We start from the raw sequence: 26,651 nt of genomic DNA on the forward strand, positions 1-26,651 counted from the left end.
TATAATTACAATATTTACTCCATTATATAATTTCCATTGTTTGCTATTACCGTCTCCCAGTGAGTCACAGGCTTTTCAATTCTGGGCTTAAAAGAACTTCTTCGTTTTGATTCTAAATACCATCGCTGACCTCTTCAAATCTTTATAATTTCTTGTTATTTGAAATGTTTTGCAATGATCTGAACAAATGATAATCAGATGGTGCCAAGTCCAGGAAATATGGCAGGTAGTCTAAAATTTCCAAATTCAGTTCCTTTATTTTTTTGCTGCATCACTGAAATGACATGGGGATGGGCGTTGTCCTAGTGAAAGACACCTCCTTTTCTGTTGACGAGATGTGGACGTTTTTCTTTAAGGCATTCGTTTACTCAGTCCAATTGCTGGCAGTAAACTTCTGAATTTATGGTTTTGTTAGGTTAGAAAACACAGAAACGTTCTGTTCAACCCAATAAATCATGTTATCATGTGACAAACACTCACCCTCAATGTCACAGCTCAAGAACTGCAAGTCCTTAAGAGCTTCCTTGTATGTTTGGGCTAAGTTCTCATCAGAGTCCAGACTCCCTGCTGTAGGAGACTGCTGTGAAGTGGATGGTGACTGAGCTTTATCACATGTTGCAAGGAGACCTTGGTTTTCAAGAGCTCTTGAAACGGCTTGACCCATCTGGTAGAAGTCTCGAGCCAGTCTCTCCTCTTCTGGCGCTTCAACGGAGACTGGATTACCGCAAAAATTCTTGTTACTGACCTTCACTGATGAGCAGTTACTCGTTTTCTTGTCTGCTACTGCAGTTGGAATATTTCCATTTGCAGATGCTTTGGAGAGTTGTATTAAAATAGCTTTTGCTTTCTCTTCCAATCTGCTTACCAAGGTGTATATGGACTGCACTTGGTCTGGCAGACTCCACAACAAGCTAACAAGTTTTGGTCTTGATGCAAACTCACCAATAATATCAATAACACAGCGATAAACTGCTGTATGCTGACAAATTTCAAGGAATGTATCCACTTGCAGCTTTGATTCTAGGAAAGGCACAAGAGTGGAGGCCTCCAACACATTGAACAGATCTTCTGTGGGGTCTATGGCGGTTTTACCATTTTGTTGATCGGACACTCCTGAGATCCACTTATTTGGAGTAACCACTTTCTCATTCAAGGACTCAAGTTCAAGCATTTTGCAATCTTGTCCATATTCACTATGGACAGTATCAGATTCCAAACTCACGAGACACTGCTTCTTTGGTGGTGCAGCTACATGATTACTGCCATGCACTGCCTTATGACTGGCACTGTATTCCTTCTCTGTCACTTCCATCAGTGCTTGGTTTGAACTGCAGGATGGGACTGTGAAACTGGTATATGTATCATCAACACCAAAGGGTTTTTTAATTATTACATTCAGGTCACGGTTCGGATCTGAGCCTTTTCTGAGTTCTTCAAGGATTTTTTGCAACACACATTCTATTTGCTTGTCTTTCTCCCTCTGAGCAGCCAGATATGCATTTATATCCCACCCTTTATGAATAGAGGAGCTGTAGCCTGTCCCTGCAGGAAAGCGAGACTTCACTCGACATTTGTTCTTGTCACTGTCGGGCACATAAGACATCTGTGTTTCACGTTCAGTTCCTTGGAATCGCAGGTTAGCACGTGAAGGAATTTCACTCACCCATGCTAACCAAAGAAGATAATTTTCCATTTCAATATAAGACCCCTGAGGGAAACGCTCGATATCATTGCGCTCACTGTCCAAATCAAGTCTTGCCCATGTGCTTAAATAATCTTTAATCTCTTGCAAGACAGATTTCATATCTCGTGCAGGATTCCAATGGGACAACTTCAGCATGTCCATACTAGAAACACGCAACATCATGGAACCTTGCAGTCGTGGCCGGACAACCTTCACAACTGGGGGGTAGAAAGGATACAGGTCCATTGTAAAAGCAAGTTGGAGTTCTACACAACTGTACCCATATTTATGGTGTAAGTGTTGTAGATCCTGATTCAATTTTCCTTGAGGATCAAATGAAGACAGGAACACTGCCCACTTATAGATATTATCATCAATAGGTTCTGCACTGATACCAGTCTTGTGTTTTGACTCCATAATAGCAACTAAATCATTAGTTAATATTCCAGATGCCGCAGAGTTGCTGAAAATTTGTTCTGGATGATCCTTGACATTTCCATCAAACATGTCAGACATTTTTGGTTGCTTGTTAGCAGCTCTCAATTCTGCTTCCTTCAAGCGCCATCTTCTCTTTTTCTGACATAATACATATTCCCAATCTTCCCCCTCCGTAAAGTCACCATCAACCATCATGAAATCTTCACCTGAACATCCCTCGGGCTCTGAATCAGAAGAACTTAAACAGGGTGACCTGTTTGGTTCCTTGTTACAGTAAAGAGATGCTGCTTTCTCCAATATGGCATCAAGAGATAACATTATGTCAGCATCAAGAATAAACTCATTTAATGCATTGCACCAAAACTGAAGAGATGATGTAGCCTCAACAAAAAAATTATCTTCATAATGAGGATAATCTGATGGGCAAAAGAGCGTAAAATCTTCATCAGCTCCAATACTGAATTCCAAGCAAATACGACCATCAGCACACACTGACTCCTGTAGTAATTTTATAAGATTATTCCTCTTCTGTGCCCAACTTATAAATTCAGTCAGCAACACAGACTTGGTATCACAGGCATAAGCTTCCATTTCACTGCAACATCCTTTATCCTCAGTATCCATGTTCATTATGTCCATGTCAAAGAATAAGTTATCTCAAACTATGACGCAATCAACAAACATCAAACAAAATCTGGAATCACAAGAAAGGTTATGGAAATTCTGGGAAGCAAATACTGACATATTTAAATGTGGTTTATTTAATGAAGCCATCAGCAACTCAGATCATATAGCCACCAATTCAATAACGTAATCATGCACAAACTATAAGGCAGCGTTGAAAGAAATAATGAACCAAAGTACTCAAAAGGTATTTCACATGAACCAACTGACAAGTTTTACAGTAGATGTCCTACCCTGGATATGTGACTCTGCCTACCACATAACCCACTTAAAAACACAAAATTGCATTATACCAATATCGTCACATTCACCTTGAATGCTTGAAAGGGCTTACTACTTCGATTTAGACATTAAAAATTAACTGCATTTCTGCAACTGCCTATATTAACCTTCCATTGTTTTATAGCTCGAACCTTTCACTCACAGAGTGAGCTATGTCTTTACTTATGGCACAGCGATGCTGTACCAGCTCCTCTGTAACTACTTTACATGTAATTCCTCATACCATAAATGTTTGTCATTACAATGTTATCCCAAGACAAAGGTCACAATGCTACCCTTCCAAATATTAAACTGGATTTCACGCAGCTGGGTTCTCTTTGAGGCGCCAAAGTCACGCATCCAATCAAAAATTCCCCACAGAACATGAAGGTTAACAAGAACCTGTAACCTATCCCTATCACGAGCCAGATGAATCCACATCACAATCAAACACTACCGCAAGATCCAGTTTAATATCATGCTCCCATCCACGCCTACATCTTTAAAGCGGTCTCTTCCGTACGCATTTGTGAGTGAGTGAGTGCCACAACTGCGACATTTGTGAAGATTTTCAGTACTGAACGCGTGGAAACTAATACTTTGCTCCTAACAACAAACACGCAGAATTTAGAATGCCTAATCATTATACAACTCACAATGCATAATTGCTACCAACTTCACTGCTGTATAACTTTATAAAAAGTTGATAGTTTCTTATTATGGAGCACAATAATAGAAAAGTATCATTCCCATTACTTTATTTGGACTGATTTATATTTTTCATGCACCACTTTGGTGGTCAAGACCTAGTCTTGGATCAAGGTAACAAATAGTTTAATTCGCAATTACCACAGCTACAGATTCCACATACACTGTGCAAGCACCAGTCCCAGTGTAAAAGATACAAGCATGTCGTGTGATCGTACGTCTTGTAAGTACCAGAAGCACACAGAGCATCAAGAGGGGAGAATCAGGCACCTTAAGCAGGAATTAAAGTCAGCTAGAAAAGAGATTAACAGACTCAGTATTAGGGAGCAGAGCAGCAAAGTTTAGAAACTAGGATTAAACCAAAGAATTCAAAATGTAACTGCCTTGGATTCTCTGCCGGTCTGGTGCTCCTCAAGTTCAAATGAACACCAGATTAAATATGCTGGGAACAGACAAATTGGATGTTGGTCAGGAAAGTCCAGCTTTTTTGCCCCATGACTGCTTCCTGGTAATAATTAATGAGAAGTGGTGGGGGGGATAACTTGCATAAATGTGATATCATCATCATCATCAGTGGCTCTACAATCCGGTGTGGGTCTTGGCCGCCTCTGACGTTTCTCAGTCTTTTGAAATGTGCATTTGTGAGTACTGAGTGACAAGCCCACTGCCTCTTCACAAGTTCTACTAAAACCCGCCAGAGCCATCTAGCAGTTAATCGGGAGACTTGGATGAGAAATGGCTGCTGAATTTTGCTTACGAAACATTTCGATCATTCTCGTAAGGTTCTTTTACATGCTGTAAATCTACAACATGGGAGTCGGCTTTACTTCCCCTCTACATTTAAATTTCGCGCCACCGCGCACGCGCGTAACAGCAGCGCGTCAAAGCAATGGCGCGGTATTCACCATGCAACGGTGTGCGCTGGCCAAGCTACGAGAGGGCACACACACACGCACTCAGTTTATTGAATACTTACATACGAACTTTCCATGGCCTACTATGTACATGTACTAATATACATCGCAGGAAAACAGACGTTTCACTGCATTAAATCGTACTATATTCTTTAATTAAGCAGACAGATAATGATTTCATATGCTGCTTTGTTAGACTTTTCAATAAAAATCCATTTTAAGCACTACTTACATTTTCCGGTCATTTTTTACGGGTGTTTCTCTAGCATATTTTATATTAGGTATCAAGCAGAGCTCGCAGAATGCGTACGATAAAATAATGTACAAAATTATGCACTATAAATGTGCTTCTAGCTCCTCGGAAATTATTCTTTCGCTGACTTCTCAGCGCCTAACCCACGCTCTCCGCTGCAATGCACCGGTGAACACCGCGCCACTGCTAGGCCGCACTGTCGTCAGACGCATGCGCGAATTTTAAACGTACATTCGAATTTTGAGCAATATTTTCGCACCCTTGCACAGCGTATCAGCAGCTGAAATTTTGTGTACAATTATTACTAGATGGGCTCTGTGGACGAGCAAAATTTCAGGTGAGGTGACCAACCAGACCACCTTGTAAGCGGTGGAAGTAAGGCCGGCGCAAACTACATCGAAGAGAACCGAACAGAACCGAACCAGCAAAAATACTTCCCGATCTTATTTTCTCAAATGTTTCGCAACGGAGAACTCAATTCAGATCTGCGAGGTATTGTTCGATACCCAACCTCAATCAAATGCTCTCAAATTAAAAAATACATTTTCCATTTTACAAACACCAACATCACGTCCACCACCGGACCGCTGCTGCTGTGCGGTGTCGACCAGCGGCACCTTGGACGTTAAGCAGTGGACGGTTACAGAATGGAGCGCATTTCAGTTTATTCAGACAATTATACAGCCCACAGATTACTTATAAAAATAAAATGAATTCTTTGCAGCTCGCTCAAAAGCTCGAACAAAGTTCATGGATCAAGAAATCTAAAGTGATAGAATTATCTTTCGTAATAGAGGCCCCATTTATCAACCATTTGATGCCGAAGCTCGTCTAAATGTCACTGGAAAAATTAAGTCCGTACCGCACAGAAAACACTATACTTCACCATTACAAAAATCAACCTGTTAATACATTTAAAGGATATTATAACTCTTTACCCTGAGAATCAAACGAATCCGACAAATGCATAATCAAAAGCTACTGACTGTTAAAAGCAGGCAAGTGGTATATATACTTACCACCAGGCTTTCAAGGGTTTAAACAGTTTCATCAAGAATTTCGGCTACTAACATGTCTTGTTGCTTTAGAAATTCGAATCCCACACGGTTTAACGGAATTCTTTTATTATAAATGATGCCGTAAACAAACAGAAATCAATGGAATAAAAAATTGAATTCGTGTTCCAAGATTTCACAAATGTAAATGAAAACCTGCAAATGTTATAAGCAATAATAATAATAAATAGGATGCACTTACCTCACTCTTGGAGAGAGTGAAGGACAAATCACGAATTTCTTAGTAATTTACAGAAGATACGTACTTTGGTTAATGCGAAATACTTTTAAAAGCACAAAAGTATCTCGTCTACGACACACTTCTACAAGCGATTTACAGCTCAGCTATTTCCACAATTACGAAAGCGGATTGTCGACGCCTTTACTAATGCGACAATGCCGAAGGAAACTATGACTCAACAATTAGTAAAGGATTGGAGCGCAATACGGTTTATTCAGTCTATTATACTGCATGCATAAGAAACGAGAAATGACCCTTACGGCATGCTCAGTCAATATTGTTGCTGGTGTGGTTTAGAAATTCCAATACTTCTTATTACATTGTTGTACAAGCAGGTGTTCATATAAACGCTGACCATTGTCGTTCTATATTTACACATTCCTTTTAGTTAAAAATAATACAAAGAGAATTACTCAAAGATATAATTTGGTTACATTCCATCCTAACTGTAAAAAGCATAAATTAAAATTAAATATTTTCTCTATAAGGAAATAAATTTAAAAGCAATGAAAAGATGTATGAAGAATTTCTTTTAGACGTAAATACGTCAATGCGGAAGGATCATTCGGCAAAAAAGCGTAACGAAGACGTGTAAGATCCATATCAACAATGTGTAAATATGGACCGACAACAATGGTCAGCTTTTATATGAACTCCTGCGTGCATTGTTGTTACCTAAGAAATTAATTGTTACGTCATCTGTTTACTCGGCATTGTTGTTTCATTATTGCCGTCAACAATCGGCTTTCGTTATCGCGGAAAAAGCTGAGCTGTGAATCGCTTGTAGAAGTGCGTTATAGACTAGAAAATTTTGGCATTACATTTCATTCAGCTACCTTCCTTTCATTGTATTTATTGCTTAAATATAATTTAAATACAGAGACGTATTTAAATCAGATTCTCCGGAACCATGGTTCCACTGTCAATTTTTTTTTTTGATCATGGAACACGTACACGAAGTTTGTAAAGATACTTCTGACTCACCCTGTACATGCACACACTTTCTGTATAATTTAAGAGGCTAAGGCTGATGTGAAGTTCTTCATTATTTCTAAAATTGAAGCAATTTCATCACTTTTACTGCAGATGAGTTTAAAATGCCAGTCTCTCATGAAGACATCTCAGGCTGTCATGGTGAATATTCTAGCCTACCTCTATTTGTCTTTAGTAAGAACACAACAGATTTCTTATCCAGAAGTGACCCATGATTTATGATTTTATTCATATGCTGTGGTTAGAACTGTGACCATGGGATTTTCACATTGAAATTTTTTTCTGACATACTCTAGCAGATCTGCACTTTTACATGATTCGTTCACAAAGCTGTTCAACAGAATACTAAATCACACCCACTTACATAATTGCTAGTTTTCCTGACCGGATTACACTACTCGCTGTAGCTCCCCAATTTCCTCACGATGCTGGTCGAAAGCTCATGAGAAAATTTCTTCTCCCCCGAGACTCGAACCAGCGCGCATTCTGTATCACCGGTCTGAAGCACGATGCCTCAGACCGCGCGGCTACGGCGCGAGACAGTAATGTAATGTATGTCTCCATAAATAAAAAGCTCATAACCTTTTTCAAATAGATTTCAACTTATAAAAATATCAGAAAGAATCCACTGCTGGTGCCCGCTAACTAGAAAACATCCCCGTAACAATACAATACACTTTGGGCACAATATCACAGCACCTCAATGCTACCCCATAACTTTTATATTCATCACCACTCACAGGATATTCAAAAGTATAAATGTGAGGTCATGCAGAATATCACAACCTCCACATCAAATGTCATCAAATCTGTCCAGCAGGACTTGAATTGAATCGACTGGACAGTTGAACGGATGGACATTACCAACCCAAATGACATTCTCCCTAAGCACTTTATGCAAAGAACGCATAATAACCGCTTCTTTCTACACTGTTGAACAAATTAGGAATCATAATCATTTCAGTGGCATTTACTAATAGCACTGGGCCTAAGTCATTCTGAGCATTATTAAAGTGTACTGGCAGAGTTGAACTAGAGGTAGGCTGTCAGTGGCCAATAGCAGGAAGGCACACTATGCCAAAGCTCAAACAATACAATCTATAAAAACACTAATACCTTGAAATCTTAAAACTTTGCATACCGTGTAGTGTATTAGAAAATAAAATAAGCAAACAAACAAACCATTAACACTATAAATGGCACTTTTTTTTAGTCGTCAATCCTAGGATTGGTTGGCACCCCATTACGGGGATTTAGTAGCGAAGATACCTTCTTCTTCTTCTTCTTCTTCTTCTTCTTCTATGGCTCTCCGGTCCATGGCCTCCTCAATTCTCCTCTTCCATTTGGTCCTCTGTTAGGTCCGTCCGCTTTGATCGAGGTTTCGAAACATCTTCCTTTTTACGGTGCAAGGTTGTTGGCCTTGCGACCAACCCTCAACCTGAAGAACCAGGGTACCTGTCTTAGTCTGACCTCTCCCCCTCGACCAATCTGGCTAGGGAGGCCCTACCAGTAGCTATGCTACCGCCAGCGAAGATACCACGGTGGATAAATGACACTAGTGTCATTTATAGTGTTAATAGTTTGTTTGCTTATTTTATATACTAAAACCTGTGACCAGTTGTTTAGTTTTCATACATTTCTTGCAGCATTTTCATTGTACAGTCTGAGGTTTAACATCGTACATCTTCCCGCTACTGGCCAATAACAGCCTACTGGAAGCAGGAAAACGCAACTACATAAACTATGAAAACACTATATGAAATGCAAGAAAACTAAATATCTGATCTAAGGTTTGACTGTAAACAATGAACAGTGATAAGAATTGAGATCCCTGTGTCATAACAAACATGACAGACATAATCATGCCTCTCCCAGTGCCTTCAGAAAGAGGCACTTATATGACATTGACACAATCCTGGAAAACAGTAACTTTGTGCATCATTGAATATTGTCTCAGGCAGCAGCTTCATTGACGGAACAGGCGCGAGAGAAACTGCTATTGGAATATGTATCACATCATGATGATGGTGCAGCGGGTGATATCATTTTATGTTCATAACAGCAATATTTTCATGATTGCAGTAAAACAACATATCATTCAACCAACCTTACATTTATATTCAAAACACTTACACATGGTATGTTTTGTTTTATAATTTAAGTGTTGTTTTGTGTAAATGTTATTATATTCTATGAAGCAATTAAAACAATAATGCAAATTCATTTTGTATTCACATTCATAGTGTAGCAAAAACATACAAAAATGTTTTTTAGAAATTTTAAGCAACTTCATAAATACATTTAAACCAGGAAGCAATCCGCTAAGTAGCCAATGAATGAATTCACTGCATGTTAGCTGGAGCTGCTATGAGGAATGCACTAAAGAATCACTGACTTCTGAGAACAAAGTCCTGAGATAGCAGAAGAATGAAAACTTCCGAGAACAAAGCTGGAGGACAGACCCTAATCTTAGGTCCAGACCATTTTTCAACACCAGTGAAAATGCTAATAATCACAAGAATGTAATTATATTTGGGGAAGGAGTGGATGAAATAAGTAAAGAGCAAAGCAGACTGTGATGCTGGTAGACAGTTTCCCGTGACAGGCCATGCCCCCCCTTACCGCCACATAACATTGTGAATTATTAAAGCCCAGCTTATCAAAATTTAGGGTATTTCTAAGTTTGCACCTATCCAAAGTGCCAGAGTACTTTACTGTCTATGGGAAATTTGACAGTTTGAACATCACATCTAGGTAGAGGATATGAGGACAGAACAACTGAAGAAGTAGAAAAAACAAAATTCCTTAACCTACAAACTGACAATTACTCAAGTTGGAAAACACATATTCAATTCATTATCTCTAAACTAAGCTTGTCACGCTCTGCTATGAGGACTGTCACATCACTCATGAAAACATAAACTTTAAAATTAGTCTACTACCATTCAATGTTATATAGAATTATTTTCTGGGGAAACTCAACAGACAGGTACTAAAAGGAGACCCTTATATAGGGAAAAGTTTAAGAAATTTAATATTCTTCCACTAGCCAGCAAATTCTTGCTCTCATTATTTTCACTTGTAGTGGACAACATAGAAAATGTCAAACAAACTCTGACATCCACTACATAAGTACAACATACAGATATAACATTCATATGTCAAACTCAGTAAATACCAAAAAGGAGTATAGTGTACTGGAATTAAGCTATTCAATAATCTTCCCCCCCACTATAAAACGTCTAAATCATGATATACAGAGGAGTTTAAGCCAGCTCTAAAAGAGTGTCTCCCATGTCACTACTCCTACTCCATAAAAGAATTTACCTTAACCAAAAATTCTCACCTGTTATAAATACATGCAAGCAGTAGTGGGTATGCATTCTTGCATAATTATTTTTGCCATAACACTAGTTAATTGTAAGTTACTGTCATAACTATGTAATTTATATTTGCAACAGAAACAAGTATTGTATTTGTGCTATTACATGTTCAACATCTTTGCCTTGGGCCTATGAAAGACGTATGAATGTAAATAAATTCTATTCTGTGTAAATAACAAGGAACGATTCAATTCCACAAAAAAACAGTCGTACTTCTCCTTGGGCATTACGAATAATTTATAAATAATAATAGCATTACAAAAATTCCAATGTGACAATATGACAATGGTACGCATGCACTCGCCATATATTACTTACTTACCACACAAATTTCCTCTTCATCAAATGTTAGGCCATAGATTACTGCGCAATATTAGACACAGCCGATACAACTCACGACAACATATTTAAAACTCTTTTGTACAAAGTTTTTAACGTGAGACACCAACTTTAACACGAGGATGTGCAAAAAAGAGGCTATTTATGCACCACAGTGCAATATACCTGCTCTACTTAACCGGCCATTTCATCCTTTAATTCCCTTACCGTCAAAGGTACGAGAAAGCACAGATTACAAATATAAATAAATTATAACATGAGCACTATATGCACATTTCAGATTTCCTCGCTTATTTCACTCTGATATTGTGTTCTTCATTTGCAATTTGGTATATGGTATAGCTCACAGGGGCTATTACACAGTCTATAACTTTTATTTGGGGAATGAAAGGATTTGTTTTTGTAGATATTGCCGTGGAATCCATAATGCACTGCTATGTGTGTAGCAAATGCGTCTCAGCTCGTAGTAGGCGATTAATATATTCTCGATACGACATTATCTCTGTACCATACTAGTCGCTCCAGGTTTCGTTTCTCTTCCATTCCCTTTGCTTTAGGAGTTGATCTGAGGCGCTGATACATATAAGGCAGCAGTTGGTTTAATCTTGGGTCCTAAATTAGGAACGGCTCTTTCGTTATGTTGGTATGGTGTGTATTTATAGCCTTCTTGAGGAAGGTGGCTTTGAAGCTTTCTAGGGAAAGCATAGATCCGGGGTACATGGCTATTCTTCGATTAAAGACGTTTCGAGAACGTTGGCAGAAGATATGGTTTATTCGCCTTCCAGCCACCTGACGCGGCTTGTAGCCCAAGAGACTTTCATCAACTTCAGTCGCCGCCAAAGCTTCACTTTATACATGGCTATTTTTCTTTGCATCACAAGTAACGATGTGATATCTATCGTGTGATGAAACGGCAGATGCAGTATCTTTTCGAAGATATAGCACTGGCTCTACCAACAGATTTGATGGTAATAGCTGTGGACGGTCAGGCGCATGGTTGTGTTTGCAGTGCATACTTTGATTTCGTCCTCAGATTATTGACCATGGCGTAAAGGGACAACATAACACAACACGGAAAAGAGTTAGCAAGTATTCTTAATCACCCATAGGATAATTAATTTAGAGCTATTTGTTACTATCTGTGCAATACAACATTAAATACCGTGCTCCTTCTGATAGAATGAAGTGTCCACAATGTAGTAGTTTCGGTTCTCACCCCCAGTATACAATCCTTTCTAAGATTTTGTCGTCCATTATCAAGTCCTCGCCTCTGAAACGTCGATAAATTTAATAAGACTACACGGTGCAAACCAAATGAGTGATTATTACATCATTTTGTATTCAACACAAGCACTGAGACGAACAAATTTCTGACAGTAAATGCACATGTTGAACATCTCTTTATTTATAAAACCTTTACTGAAGGAAATAAAATCATTATATTCTAATATACTTTACCTGAATTGCATACTGGCGCCACATGTGGTGGAGGCCACACAGGTTCAGTTGAAGTAAGAATTTATGCTCGGAGGAAAGATACTGAGAGAAAAGCCGTCTTCAAGTTTCGGTTTATCTGTGTTTGTACATGACCGTTGGTTCTTCTCGGACAATTGTGATGCGGTGCAGTTATTGATCGACCAATGAGAATGATTTGGATTTGTAAATGGCGTCGTTTTGTAGTTCATGTGTTGATATAATCTGAAGTGTATGAGTTGAGAAATTTTGTTACGATTGGCGTAATTCGGAAGGTGTTGTTTCTTACTTTTGCAATATTAACAATCGGACGATTTTATTTTGAAATATGGGTAACGTTATGGCTGCAAGTCAAGCGCCAAGTGGTTTATCGCCGCCGCCTTCCATGCCTCCTCCTCCACCACCCACGTTTGGTTTTCCACCAAATTTCATAAAAGTGGAGGATTCAGGGTCAGAAACACCAACTAGTAGTTCAGTTTCCGATCAGCATCAGAGTCAGAAAAATGGATTGGAAAATCCTGGCTCAATGGAAGAGTTGCATAAAATGTGTAAAGGTAAATATTGGCAGCAGTTTGAATTAATGTAGATCTTTTAGTCCATGATTTTCATCCAGGTTATTATGTTAGTTGCTTTGATGTTCGTAATTTACGTAGTTCTGATGTCACCCCAGAGTGATTGACATGTTTTATGCTAAGTCCACTGTCATGTCTTATGATAGTAGAGTCAATTTTAACAGTCTAAATGGCATTGAAGTTTTTATTTTGTAAAGTAGAGTGTATGTTTTTGTGTTGAGTGTATGATCAGTGATTGCTCTACTAGTATTATCAGCAATAAGAATAGGTATATAGGTTATGTTTATCCTTTCTAAAGATGGAGACAGCCCTTCATGTCATGTAATAGTATACAGAAGTTCCATGAACCAGTTTTTTCACATCTCATCCTCACTCATTTAACTGTGTAACCCCACACATAGAAATCTAGAAGGCGGAGACTTTCTGACTGTGGTGGAAAATTCTGCACATCACTGTAGCTGATTCATTGGTAAGGTAATTGCTCATTTGTTCGTCTATGGTGCAACAGCCCGAAGTTGAGCCTTGGCCACCTCCCATGTGGGAGGTTTCTATGTTTTTGAAGTGTGCATTTATGAGTAGTGAGTGACAAGCCCACTGCCTATGCACAATTTCTACTCAATCCTGATTTGTCTGCTAGGGTCATCTAGTAGTGAATCAGGAGATACTTGGATAAGAAATGGCCACTGAATTTTGCTTATGAAGCATTTCATTCATGCTCATAAAGTTCTTTTACATGCCATAAATCTACATGGGACTGCCAGCTTTACTTCCCCTCTGAAGGAAGTTGGGCTATGGATTTTTATCACCCTTAAAAATCCATTGACCTCAGCCAGGTTTGAACATGCAAACCTTGGGTCCAGTGGTGAGCACACCAACTACCAGTCCACTGAGGGCGACAATTGCTCATTTAAAGAATGCATAATAAACCAAGACCCAGATTTTTGGTATAACCTGATGTCTGAAATTTGTTTGCCAAATGTATGTTCCACACAAATTCTTCGCCTTGTTTGGAAGACTTATCATCACCACCTAGCCACCAAAAGTATGGCATGGCAAGATATGTATGCGGTACATATCAGATATTTATTGATTCCAAATGTAAGGGATTTCTCTTGGTGTCTGTGACCTGGCAAAATATTTATATATGCATCAGTTTTGTTGGATTGCACAGACATCTCAGAACTTCATAATTATGTCATTCATGAGTATGTCACCTTGATTTCAGCATTCTACAGAAATTTGACTTGTTGCTTTGTAATAACATACTAATTATTGATATTTTTCTGTGATTTTTTTCCAGATGTTTTCCCTCTTATATTTGAAGGTGCAAAGCTAATCATAAACAAGGGTTTGAGTAGCCATTTTCGAGTTTCACATACAATCACCATGAGTTCGGTAACACCATCTGGTTACCGATTTGGAGCAACGTATGTTGGAACAAAGCAAATGTCTCCAAGTGAAGCTTTTCCTGTGTTGTTGGGTGATATTGATCCTAGTGGCAATTTGAATGCTCACATTGTTCACCAGATCGGACAGCGTGTTAAAGCCAAATATGTGACTCAAATACAGAATAGCAAATTTGTAGCAGCTCAGTTTGGCACCGAGTATAAAGGAGATGATTGTACTCTGTCCTTAACTGCAGAGAATGTAGATATTATCAATGAATCAGGTATGTTAAACATCATTGAACACTTAGGATTAAGATACTTTCTTTCCTGTCGCTGGTGTCGTTCACATACAGGTGTCTGAGAGAGAACTCCGGTGTTTGATGGCATAATATTTATTGACACAAAAGACAGAAAACATTGCAGGGAAGAAAACTAGGTCACAGAGCCCAGAGTTTTTAGTCCAATGCAACATTGTGTAGGTTTTAGAAAGAAAGTCCATTTGCAGCTATACAAACATTAAGACAGTATTCGAGCTCAGTCCATATCCTCTTCAGCAGTGCAGGTGTCATTACTTCCCCTGCCAGTGTGATTCTCTGCAAAGTGGCCGCCTGACATGTTTAGCACTGCCATCTGCAGTGCTGGGACTTCAGGTGATTTACCTTTCAGAACACATCCAGTTTCCAAGAACTGCTGCTTCAAATGCTAAAAATTTGTACCAGTTTTTATGTCTCTGGATATTCATGATGGCACTTCTGCTGTTCACTCAGAGCAGATTTTCATTTCAGCATGTCAGAACACATAACATTCCTTATTGTTATTTCTCTGGATTTATTCATCATTCATTACAATAAGAATGAAGCTATTATGTTTTGGGAGCTGGCTCTGTTCATGTCTTCAGGTGAAGTTGCCTTTTCTGTTGAGTCTGATGGAAAGTTGAAAAAGAGTGGTTAATTTCAATAGAGATGCCGGAGTTCAGTCTAAGTTGAACATGGAACCAGCTATTGCTTATTTTAATTCATATACGGGGATGGCTGTACATCATGATTGGATGGTCTGGAAGGCATAATGATTTGTCATGAGTGTGAAAAATGAGAGAAGATATTTGTTATGATAATGGCATTTGTCCATAGCAGATACAAATCTGTTTACTATCGAGGAGTATCTCATTGTGAATATGTGGATTCATGAGAAAGGATGAAGTGGCCAAAAGTATGATGAAATATGAGTGTGATGCTGATGAGGATGGAAGGCTGCCATAAATATTGGCCCACATTTATTAATAAATTGATCATGATATGGACGTGTGGCTGCAAGCGTGCGCATCTTAATTTCATACCTTCCCAGCATTACATTCACTGTTTAATGTGCGGTACATCTCAAGGCAAGGTCATGAATTATTTATATGTGGGCTAAACAAAACCCACATCCCTTTGAAGAAGTGGCGCGGTATCTACCCCAAGTTGTACGAAAAGAGAAGTCAACTAGTGTCAAACATTGACCTGAAATTAAGAAACATTTTTCTGAAGTTATATGTTTGGAGCACAGCGCTATACGGAAGCGAAACACGGTCAGTGGGAAAGCCAGAAAGAAGAAGGATGCTGAAAATTTAGTGGACTGATAAAGTACGAAATGAGCTGGTCTTAGACAGGATAGGCGAAGGAAGAAGTCTATGGAAAATTCTTACGAGAAGAAGAGATAGGATGGTGGGACACATTCTGAGGCACCCAGGATTAGTTAATTTGGTAATGGAAGGAACAGTTGAAGGGAGGAATTGTAGGGGGAGACAAAGATTGGAATATGTGACGCAGATTTTTGAGGATGTGGGCTGCAAAAAATACGCGGAGATGAAGAGATTGGTGCAAGATAGACGAAAATGGAGGACCGCATCAAACCAGTCGAAAGACTGATGACAAAGAAACAAACAATGATCGTAACAATACCAGTCAGTTGGATGACAGAGTGTTATGTGATGAGAGGTGTGACATCCATTTCATGATGTGCATTATCATTGTCATGTTCCTTTGTAATTAAAATGTTTTCATACTAAACTCCTTCTCTTATGTTATACCTTATGATCATGACATGTAGCCATCCCTGCACTTCTGTTTTCCAACTTAAGTTATATTGTGTTATGTCAGCTCTAAGATGGATGACTTTTAACCAGGGCTGTGGAGTCAGAATCGGAAGCAATTTTAGGTGGAGTTGGAGTTGGTAAAAATGTACTGACTCTGACCTCGATATAAAATCTTAAGAACAATTTCTATACCGCGTGAGCCGCCAGCGGCCTCACGCTTAGGGAGATTCAATGACCCGTTCAGCCACATGGTGTGGGAATAATTCTTTGTAACTTTGGCTCTGGTACTTTAAGAATACGAACTGTCTACAAATCAGCTGATTTCTGCAATAACCATTAGACTTATATTTAAATGTAGATTATAAGTCTAATAAGTAGCCTGATGGTTCACGTGGGGGTGATGAAATCTCTTATGGTACCATTTACCATTTTAGTAGGTTTACCCTTATTAATACATATTTAGCTTTTATGAAGGAGTCGGAGATTTTACTACCGACTCCACAGCCCTGCTATTAACACACAGCCTCACTTCCAGGGAAAGCAATATTGAGCTAGGTAATTTCTGGCAGGGGTGTGCTAGGATTAACATATTTGTTTTCATTAATAAAAGATTTCAAAATATTTTTTGTTTGCTTGCATAGTCTGGACTATTTGTGTTTAGTTCAAAATATTATCCAGTTTTTAAACAATACCCTCACAGTTCTGACTTGGAGAAAACATGTCTCCATGAATTGTCTGTTCACTACCAAATTAAATATCTCCTTACACTCAGCCACAGGTAGAAAGTCACCTACATGTGGTGTCTAGACGGACAAGAGAAATTTGGTGAGCCATCCAAGGAATTGTCACATGTTGGTACTTGGATGGTACTGGTAAAGTAAAGTAAAGTTTGTCCCACTAACGCCATGTAGGCGCATTGGGGGAGTGTAGGTATAGCTCCTACTCTTTCTTAACCTTGGCACTAGATGGGGGTGAGTGGTCAGCAGCACGCCCCGCCCGGCTTTACCCTCGGGAAATGACCCCGGTACCCATCAGATAGGAGGCTGGGTGGGCCCCAGAGCCAGTCTGGACGCAGAGGCTAGAGGAAAAATCCTCTGCCCCCACCAGGGATCGAACCCCGGTGATTGAAATTGATTAATTTAAACAGATGCTTAAAAAATTTCCTTTTAGATAAGGTGTACACAAAACTTACTTTTCTTCATGAATTTCTGTGGTAGGGTTTCCATCAATACAAGAAGCTACACAAACTGAGTGAGTTACATTCCTATTAAAATGTTGTATTGGTGTAATTGTTTTGTTGAAGCAAATGGAGAACTGCTGGTGCAAATTGATTTTGATAAACGTTATTATGAATTCCAGGTATTTTTGTTGCACATTACCTCCAGGCCATTACTCCAAGTGTTGCATTAGGGGCAGAGCTTGCTTATCAGTATGGCCCCAGTGTTCCTGGTAGAGAAATCGCAATTCTTTCAGCGGCTGCTCGATATTCAGGTAGGTTTGTCTGCTAGGTTTCTTTGGATGCGATTTATCGTCCGGTTTATAGCTCTGAAATTTCTTTTAATATTCTCCGTCATAATAGATACATTCTTGGGTTGTATGTATAGTCCATGTGATTTTGGACTGATTATGCACTGGTATGCTACGTGAACATTTATTTTAATGTTTATTCTATTGACTATACACACATATGCCATCTCTGGTGGCAAGGAAGGGTTGTTCTTTACTTTGCTGCCATTCTCATTCTCTAAGAGGCATCTGCAGCTGTGTGGAGTGCTTATTAAAATTTGCTCTGTTTGTCCGTACACATGAAAGAACTCAAGAATGGACAAAGCAGTTTGTATTAAAAATATATTAAAATTAGTTGTCAATCACAATATAATATTATTAAAAGATTAAAATATCATTTTACGTTCCCTATCGAGTACTCGATTTACATGTGGAACATACACGACATGTTTCGGCTATATATAGCCATCATCAGGTGTTATGTATTTAAACTTATCACTGAATATAAAAGCAGTTTGATTAAAATTGATATTGGAGAATTTTACAAAAAAAAATAATTTACGACCTTTTGCAGCGCATATATTTCTAAGTGTTGAAAAGTTCTTGGTGAAGTGACTTATACTTATCTGCCTTGAAGTTTTTGTGAAAATTGGTGGTCTCTGCTTTGAATGCTCTTAGTTTCATGATTCCGTTAATTTGTGGGCCCACAAATATCCTGTCTTTGATTGTAGTCTTGCTGTTCCTTGTAAATCTCTGTTGCACGTAGAGGATCCCATTGCCATTTTGATCCACTGCTTTGACAGACAAGAAAAGTTTTTTTGGATGAACTATCGGTTGACCTGTGAGTAAAGACGCTCGTGTCCTTTTCTGTACCATTCTCATAGAAACTGTATTATTTCATATAGTCTGGTTGTCAACAAGGGAGAAGTGCTACCACTTTCAAGAGGCCACAGATATGCTAAAAATATTTGTTGTATTGGATATATTTCTCAAGGTGATGATGCATTCTGTCATTTGATTCCTTCATACAAATTCCGTATGCTATTGGAAATAAAGGGTATTTATTTTTAATATGAAGGAACACAGCTTTTGAATTTACCTTCAAGTAATCAATAAATGGGCATAATTTTTTTGGATTATGTTATTGGCCAAGGACTTCCATGAGAAGTCTGCCTATTTATCTTTTATTTCATCTTTAGGTCTGTTCAAGGTTTCTGTCAAGGAGTTGAATCAGAGATGTAATGTACAGAGGTAGAAAAATTGATGCAGTATACTGAAAGTTAAGGTTTCAAAAACTTCTATTTTGTCTTTTCTTGCCCGTTTGCCTACCTCACTTTGGGCAAGTAATATTCGGATGTAGAAGTTGTCATTGAAGCATTTGTTTTGGCATTTTAAACACCTTTAAAACATATAAGGAATTGTTCTTACCTGCCACCAAAGGTTTCATTTTGATTGTTCGAGTCATGTTGCATGTTAATAGAACTAATTCCGTGGTTAACCTTTTACTCTACAAAAGCATTTTTAACAAGATTGGAAATGTGTACTCTTTGGAGTAGACGGACATTGGAAAAGTGTTCTTCACGCCACACTACATGGGTTGTTTTTGCATAATTTGATCAAAGGCCATTGTTGAATCTTCGGTGATTTTACTAATGTGTTTGTAGCATGACAATGGAGACCTCTGTGTTCCATCATAGCACAACAGTTGAACCTCTGGTCCAGTAAGAAAAGCACAACAGACAAGCATAGGTTGGACCATAAGGGCATCTAGAAAGCATACATTGATATGCGAGGGCTCTGTAGTATAGCCCCATTTCATCTGTGTTTACGTTGCTAACCAGTACTCAGCCAGTTGTCAGCTTGCAAAGCCCTCTTCAGGGCTGAGGGTGGAGACAATATGTTCCCTTGAAACACTGGTGTCTACTTGCATGTCCATATAACTGTGAATCTTAATTAATTTCCTCCTTCAAGCTTCTAGTTGGAGATTCAGAGTTTCATTCTTTTCTGTCCTTCACAGTTTGAACTCCATCACTTCCATCTTTTGCATTTTCTGTCTGCATCTAGCCTCATTAATGAACATAATTTTTGTTGTAAATTTACAATACTTACATAAATTTTACTATCGTTAGGGTCGCACAGTATTGTGAGTGGGACATTAGGAGGTGCTGGGTTACACATCTGCTACTATCAGCGAGCAAGTGAGCAGCTGCAGCTGGGTGTTGAGCTTGAAACAAATTTCAGGACACAGGAATCTCTGGCATCTCTAGGTTATCAAGTTGACCTACCTAAAGCTGACCTGTGCTTTCGAGGTGAGTAGATGCGTTTAAATTTGATCACATTTTAGTGAAAGGGACATAACGTTGGTCTCATGCGTAATTTCGAATCAGAGTTAGTAAGAATAATATGTTTACTTGTTGAGTAGCTTAATTTGCGTGCATGCCCATAACATTTTAATGCAGCCTACGAGTTTCACCACGGTCCTGTGCAGTGATTTTTTAACACTGATTTTGAAAGCAAAACTCTCTAAGTGAACTGTCCCTTTCAAATAGAACATGTGTTTGTTACAAAAAATGTAAGATAGTAGAATGACTAGGACTTCTCCATATTTTCCCATTGCTACCACTGTTTTCTGAATCACTTTGGTGAATGAAATTTGTTACCTTTCATAGTAATAGCAGCATGAGTCCATTTGTGGTAAGGGATGGATAGTGCATTCTTATGTTTTTGGTACTGTTGCCACAATTGATCCATTGTTCTAACACTTAATTAGCTGAACTGATCTTAGTTGTTCGTTTAATTCTTTATACGAGGGCAATTCAAAAATTAACCTCCGATCGGGCGCGAAAAACAAACCAGTTGCCATAGCAACATAGCTTATGCGCAGTCGACATCAGCAAACCTTCACCTCTTTGCACATCAACTTGGCCGCCAATTTGTTCAATACTGCCTGAGTAGTGCGTGGTGTAAGATGGAGGCTATAGTTGCTGCTCCCACCAGTTGTGAGGTACGTAGTGTCATTCGTTTTCTGCAAGCAGAAGGAAATTCTGCTGCTGAGATCCATCGTCGGCGTGTGTCACGAACGACTCGTTCGATTTTGTGAACAAGTTCATCACTCACAATTGAATGTCTCCCTTTTCCTCCCTCATCGTGCACATCTGTTCGCCCTTCTTTGAATTTCCTGCACCATTCTCTCACAGAACCGTCACTCATTACATTTTCGCCATAAACTCGACACAGCCGACGATGGATCTCAGCGGCAGAATTTCCTTCTGCTTGCAGAAAACGAATGACACTACGTACCTCACAACTGGCGGGAGCAGCAACGATAGCCTCCATCTTACACCACGCACTACTCAGGCAGTATTGAACAAATTGGCGGCCAAGTTGATGTGCAACGAGGTGAAGGTTTGCTGATGTCGACTGCGCATAAGCTATGTTGCTATGGCAACTGGTTTGTTTTTCGCGCCCGACCGGAGGTTAATTTTTGAATTGCCCTCGTACATGTGTATAGTGTAACATTTACAAATAAAACTTATCTACATCTTTTACCCTAGAGGTGGAAATAATTTCTTCTGAACATTAATAAGGCACAATGTCATAACCCAGAAGAACAGTTCTAAAACCTTATTGTAATTACAGGAATGGTTAACTCAAACGGGACAGTGGGAGCAGTGCTTGAGAAGAAACTTCAGCCACTACCATTTTCCTTTGAGCTGAGTGGTACCCTGAATCACAGCAAGAATCAGTTCAGACTCGGGTGTGGCATCACCATTGCGTAATTAAGTGTGAAAAGTTTAGCAATATTTAAAATGTTTATTAAATAAATACAATTCTTGTCTATATAATGTTCCTTTCTATTATTAGTTTCTAAAAGTTCATTGTAATTTTGTTGTGTTTCATGTACCAATTACACCCCTTAAAATTTCCATGATACTGTATCCTGTACTTGCCTTGTACTATTGGAAATATTACATGGTATGTTGCCATGGCGTTAACAGCAGGGTAGATCTTGGAGTCTTCCAAAAATGGTATGTGGTATACAAGATAATATGAATGTATAGTAGCTGCATGAAACATATCTTTGGTGATACAGTAAAACCTCTCTAAGTTGGACACTTGGGGTTCCACGAAAATTTGTCCAACTTACAGAAGTGTCCAAGATAGAGGGAAGGAGAAAAATCAGATTGTGGTCCAATGACAAAATAATCTATTTACGTACGTACACTAACTACTCTAGGCTTACTACAATTAAGAATTAGTGACAATAGTATTAATAATAATCTTTTGAAGCCCACTCCCATTCATTGCACATTACACCCAAGCCTCAATAACATTTTTCTAAAGTTAATTCCACCAATTTTCGCTTCCCCATCGCAAAAAGAAAAATTCCATCTCTTAACGCAGTCTGAACTCAAATGCAAGCACAGTACTGACGGAGTTGAAACTGTGTCTTCTGCAATGCATTCCAATGATGGGTTCAATGTCCATAAGATAATCCTCCAGAGAGGAGACATTCTTCAGTCAGAAATTCAAAATAACAAAATATGTAACTGAAAAAGTTTCCCTGAAAAACATTGAAGCTAAGTGCATGCACCTGTCCAACTGACAACAAAAGGAGTGTCCAAGATGTAGGGTATTGTGGACAAGTAAAATTATAGGATATTCGCCAGTTCCAATTAAAAGTGTCCAATATAAAGGGGTGTGTCCAACTTGAGGGGTTTTACTGTACTTATTCATATGAATTTCCAGACTAGGGATTTTATTTATTTTATTTAGTGTTCTGTCTGACGACAGGTCCATATGAACAGGATCCTTCCATCCTTTTCTCGGACTGGGACCTGTTCATATACGTTCTTGGCAGATGATCCAGAAGTGGTTTGCCATTGCCTTCTTCTGTGTGTGAATGGAGTAATTGTTGGGATGCCACGGAGGAAAACTCCGTGTTGCCTAGACCACGGCCTTGCCCAACACAAGTTATAAATTCGGGCACCGCCGGGAATCGAACCCGAGACCCCAGGATTACAAGGCCAGCGTTCTAACCGCTAGACCACCGTGGCGGTACTAGGGATTGTAAAGCTTAAATTACAGAGTCAGGATCCTGTCCTCAAACTAAGCTTAGCTTATTAAATGTTTTGCTTTGTTGAAATACAATAATAAAGTTTCCTCTAGTTTGTGTGTTTTGTCCACAAAGAGAAGAAAACATTCTCAGAATTATAGCAGAAAAAACAAGTTTGTGTCTGCAGCAAAGGAACAAATTTATGTCCATTATGATTAGATTAGAGATAGGAAACTGCATGAACCAGAGTTCTTTATGAGAAACCATTAGTTGCTCAGCTAGTCAAATTCCCTTTTAATGGAACCTGGAGGTCCATTATCAAAGTTATAAGAGCCAGCTGCGTGAATCCAGTCTACACCCTCCCTCATTTTATTGTGGTCCATTTAATCTTACTTTTTATATTATCACTCCAGCTATGCCTAGGACTTCTAAGTGGTATGTTTCCTTTAGTATTTTCACTTCACTACTTCTAATCTCGCATACATGCTATACATCCTGCCCATCTCATATAATTCTAATAATGTTTGGTGAATTGTGCCCTGCAGTCTGGTGGTGAGACAGGAATATATTTTTCTTTTACTTCCAGATCAACTTCCTTACTAGAATCTAATGGAGATTATGTTTTTCTTTATGATACAGCTCGTCCAAGTGCTGTTTACCAACATAAGAAAAGGTGAGTTTTGAGGTTATGTTGATTGTCTGCCTACCCAGTACATTTATGATAATAAATTCATGCTAATGTGAATGATGCATAAAATATGACCTGCCTTTCCATTATTCAGTCTTCTGTAACAGTAACTTGTAGGACTGGTGATGATGTGGGTACATGGTGATTGAGTGTAAAATTGTGCATACAGTCATGTAACCATCATTCTATCATACATGACCTTATGCAAGACACTTCCTCCTGCATTGTTTCCAGCCGTAGATACACAGACAGCAGTATATAAACAGACAGCAGTATCCTCAGCCCCACTTGTCATTCATTTGTTAATTTACCAGCATTTTTGCTATTGCCCAATGCATATTGTCAGCATAGACCATTCAGTTCTAGTTCCTGCTTGTTATCTTGGATCTATCTGATGTACTCTAAAGTAAACTTGGAAAGAAAATATGATAAGGCATCTCCTTGTTTCAGAACATATTTTCATTAGTCTAATTAGTTTCATGTATATGAATTCAGTATGCATTATGATGAAGAAATATATTCCTTTTTTTTTGACATAATGTGTGTCATAAAGTAGAATATGCTTATGTAGGATTTGCTTTTTGATGATGGTGAATATGAAGGCGGTTGCCTTCTGTGCTGTTGCGCCAAGTAGTCTGGTAGAACTTTACCGACGTTTCAGATGTTCTTTCTGCCATCATCATCAGGGCGATGACTCATCACTTACCGAACGTCGTGGTCGAGTGATTAACACACCTTTGTATTCGGGAGGTTCCGGGTTCAAATCTCGGTCCAGAGACCGGCTATCCTGACTCCTTCCAGACAAATGCCGGGATTGGATTGTTACTTAAATTAGGCCACGAACTCTTCCTTCCGCATCCTTTCCAATTCACTCTCATTCGACACTATACAGAGTGTCCCGGGAGGAAATTTCAAGATTTCATCAGTTGAATCTTTGGGTAATTCTAAGTGAAACATTTCATATCAACATGGGTCTGATTCGTAACGGTTAAAGAGATAATGCAGGTTTCTGTATCACCACCTACACATCTCAATATGACACGTGCTCGGACTTGTTACGACTATTGGGTCAGTGAGTCAGGGTATGTTTAGTCTGAGTTGTGTATTCAGAGTGAAGGTGCAGTGAAGTAATAGTTTTAGTGTAACATCTCGAACAAAGCCGGCAGTTTTCTCATTATGAAGAATAAGCAGACATGGTATTTGTGTACGGGTTTTTGCGATGGAAATGCCGCAGCTGTAGCAGAAAACATTCTGGACTAGTATACAGGTATTTAGTTTGCTTGTATTTGGTATTTACCACAATTATCAATAGTAATCTAAGATCAGCCTTTTTTTCCTAAAAGCAGAGATTTGCATATCTCGGTAACCGTTACGAATCAGACCCATGTTGATATAACATTTTTTACTTAGAATTAGCCCAAGAATCAACTGATGAAGTCTTGACGTTTCCTCCAGGGACACAATAGTCAGAGTTACTGAAAAAGCGTCGTTAAATAAATTATCACTTTACCGATAATGTTTGTATGTTGTCTGCATTAGCAAGAGTTCTGAAGAAGTCACGGGATAGAATCATTTTTATGGACACAGTCACTCATTACCTACCCCATTATCTTATGCTAATTCTGTTGTTGATTCTCCATTCTCAAAATTTTGAGGTAACCAAAGTATTTGTTGTACAGTCATTACAATTTTCAGCCATCTTGGTAAGATCCACAAGAGTTAACTATCATTTTCACATCACTGAATCATAGTACAGTCTAACAAAATTTACTGCATGACACCATCATAACCATTAGAACAAGCCTCTCCACCCCACCACCAATATTGACTCTAAAGCACAAAAAAAGTATTTTTTAACCATACCAACCAGCTCCCCTGAAAGGGTGCAGAAGTTGTCTAAAGTGTAGTTCAGATGCATATGCATTTATGTAAGAAAACAAGGTTAATGCATGGATAATCAGGATTTTAGTGTAATTAAATCTCTATTATGGTCTGTTAGTTATTCCTAGTAATATAAATTTCATCAACAGACTAATAGGCATGAGTCGCAAAGAAAAATTGTAACACTACTTTAAATTGTCTTCATGTCATTTTGAGGACTGTACCCTCCATAACCAAGCTCCAAGGTCACAGTATTTGCAGCTTTAACAATGGAGGTCAGGTTCATTGAATGTTTTGTGGGAATTTTCACTTCAGCCTGTTGAAACATATTTATTTATTTCAGATCAGTGAGTTTCTTTTGTTACTACATTTTTTAAAAAAATGCAAATACTTTTGTAATTCATTTACCGTGGCATTTTATTATTTTAATAAATTAATAAACTCCCTGTATTTAAAATTATTCTTCACTGAATAGTTAAAAGTATACCCTGCTATAAATTTACATTATATGCATCTTACATTTTTGTTAAATGTAGCTGAAAGCTAAAACTTCATGTTTTTGAAATCAAGGCCTTAGTTTGTTTAGTTTGTGAGAAAATACAGTGTAAGTTGGTGTGTTGTGTATACATGATGATTTTGCACTGCAGCTTTGACCTTGAAACCTAATGCAATTAATGTGGGAATTTCTTATTGAAATGTTCAGATTGCTCAGAAATATGTTTGAAAAACTTCTACACATTGTAAAGGGTCCTCTTATTCAGAATTTTTACGACAGATTTCCTCTGTCTGTCCAGCATCACGCGTGTTACAGCTAAGGACATTTCAGGTTTATCTGCCTTATCACCTCAGAAATCTAACACACAAAACAACATATCGTGAACTTACGAAAAAGAAATTTCACAGCACAACAATGTTACAGTTTGCTTAAGATTGCAGACACTTCAGACAAGCAACTCTGTGGTGTTAAGAGGAGTTTGGTGACAGCTTCTATAATTATTTATTTTAATCCGTCTTATCACAATATTTAAAATTTCTTATAATTAAGATAATAAAATATCAT

General features: G+C 38.5%; 2 protein-coding genes across 5 annotated transcripts in view; one reads left to right on the forward strand and one right to left on the reverse strand.

Moving 5' to 3' along the window:
- The window catches only part of LOC110835557 (uncharacterized), a 30,735-nt gene extending 18,206 nt beyond the window's left edge, over nucleotides 1–12,529 (reverse strand). The window contains exons 1-4 of one of the 4 annotated variants that reach the window (XM_022075881.2): nucleotides 12,412–12,529; nucleotides 10,937–12,223; nucleotides 3,917–4,067; nucleotides 481–2,816 (exon numbers count right to left, since the gene is read on the reverse strand). In XM_022075881.2, coding sequence (XP_021931573.1) covers nucleotides 481–2,761 — 2,281 coding nt within the window. In that variant the 5' untranslated portion in view covers nucleotides 2,762–2,816; nucleotides 3,917–4,067; nucleotides 10,937–12,223; nucleotides 12,412–12,529. Of the gene's footprint in view, nucleotides 1–480; nucleotides 2,817–3,916; nucleotides 4,068–6,199; nucleotides 6,397–10,936; nucleotides 12,224–12,411 lie in introns of those variants that run through there. The other 3 variants (XM_022075882.2, XM_022075878.2, XM_022075883.2) reach the window with 3 other exon arrangements.
- Nucleotides 12,530–12,559: 30 nt separating this feature from the next.
- On the forward strand, nucleotides 12,560–21,811 carry LOC110835558 (mitochondrial import receptor subunit TOM40 homolog 1). Its single transcript, XM_022075884.2, has 5 exons — nucleotides 12,560–12,980; nucleotides 14,299–14,667; nucleotides 17,820–17,951; nucleotides 20,096–20,275; nucleotides 21,606–21,811. The coding sequence occupies exons 1-5, from the start codon at nucleotides 12,755–12,757 to the stop codon at nucleotides 21,743–21,745; spliced, it is 1,047 nt and encodes a 348-aa protein (XP_021931576.1). The 5' UTR covers nucleotides 12,560–12,754; the 3' UTR covers nucleotides 21,746–21,811.
- Nucleotides 21,812–26,651: the final 4,840 nt, after the last annotated feature.

This window comes from Zootermopsis nevadensis, unplaced genomic scaffold (genome assembly GCF_977971745.1).
Source record: "Zootermopsis nevadensis isolate Lab colony 2312 unplaced genomic scaffold, Znev_1.0 Znev_ptg000016l, whole genome shotgun sequence".
NCBI classification, from domain to species: Eukaryota; Metazoa; Arthropoda; class Insecta; order Blattodea; family Termopsidae; genus Zootermopsis; species Zootermopsis nevadensis.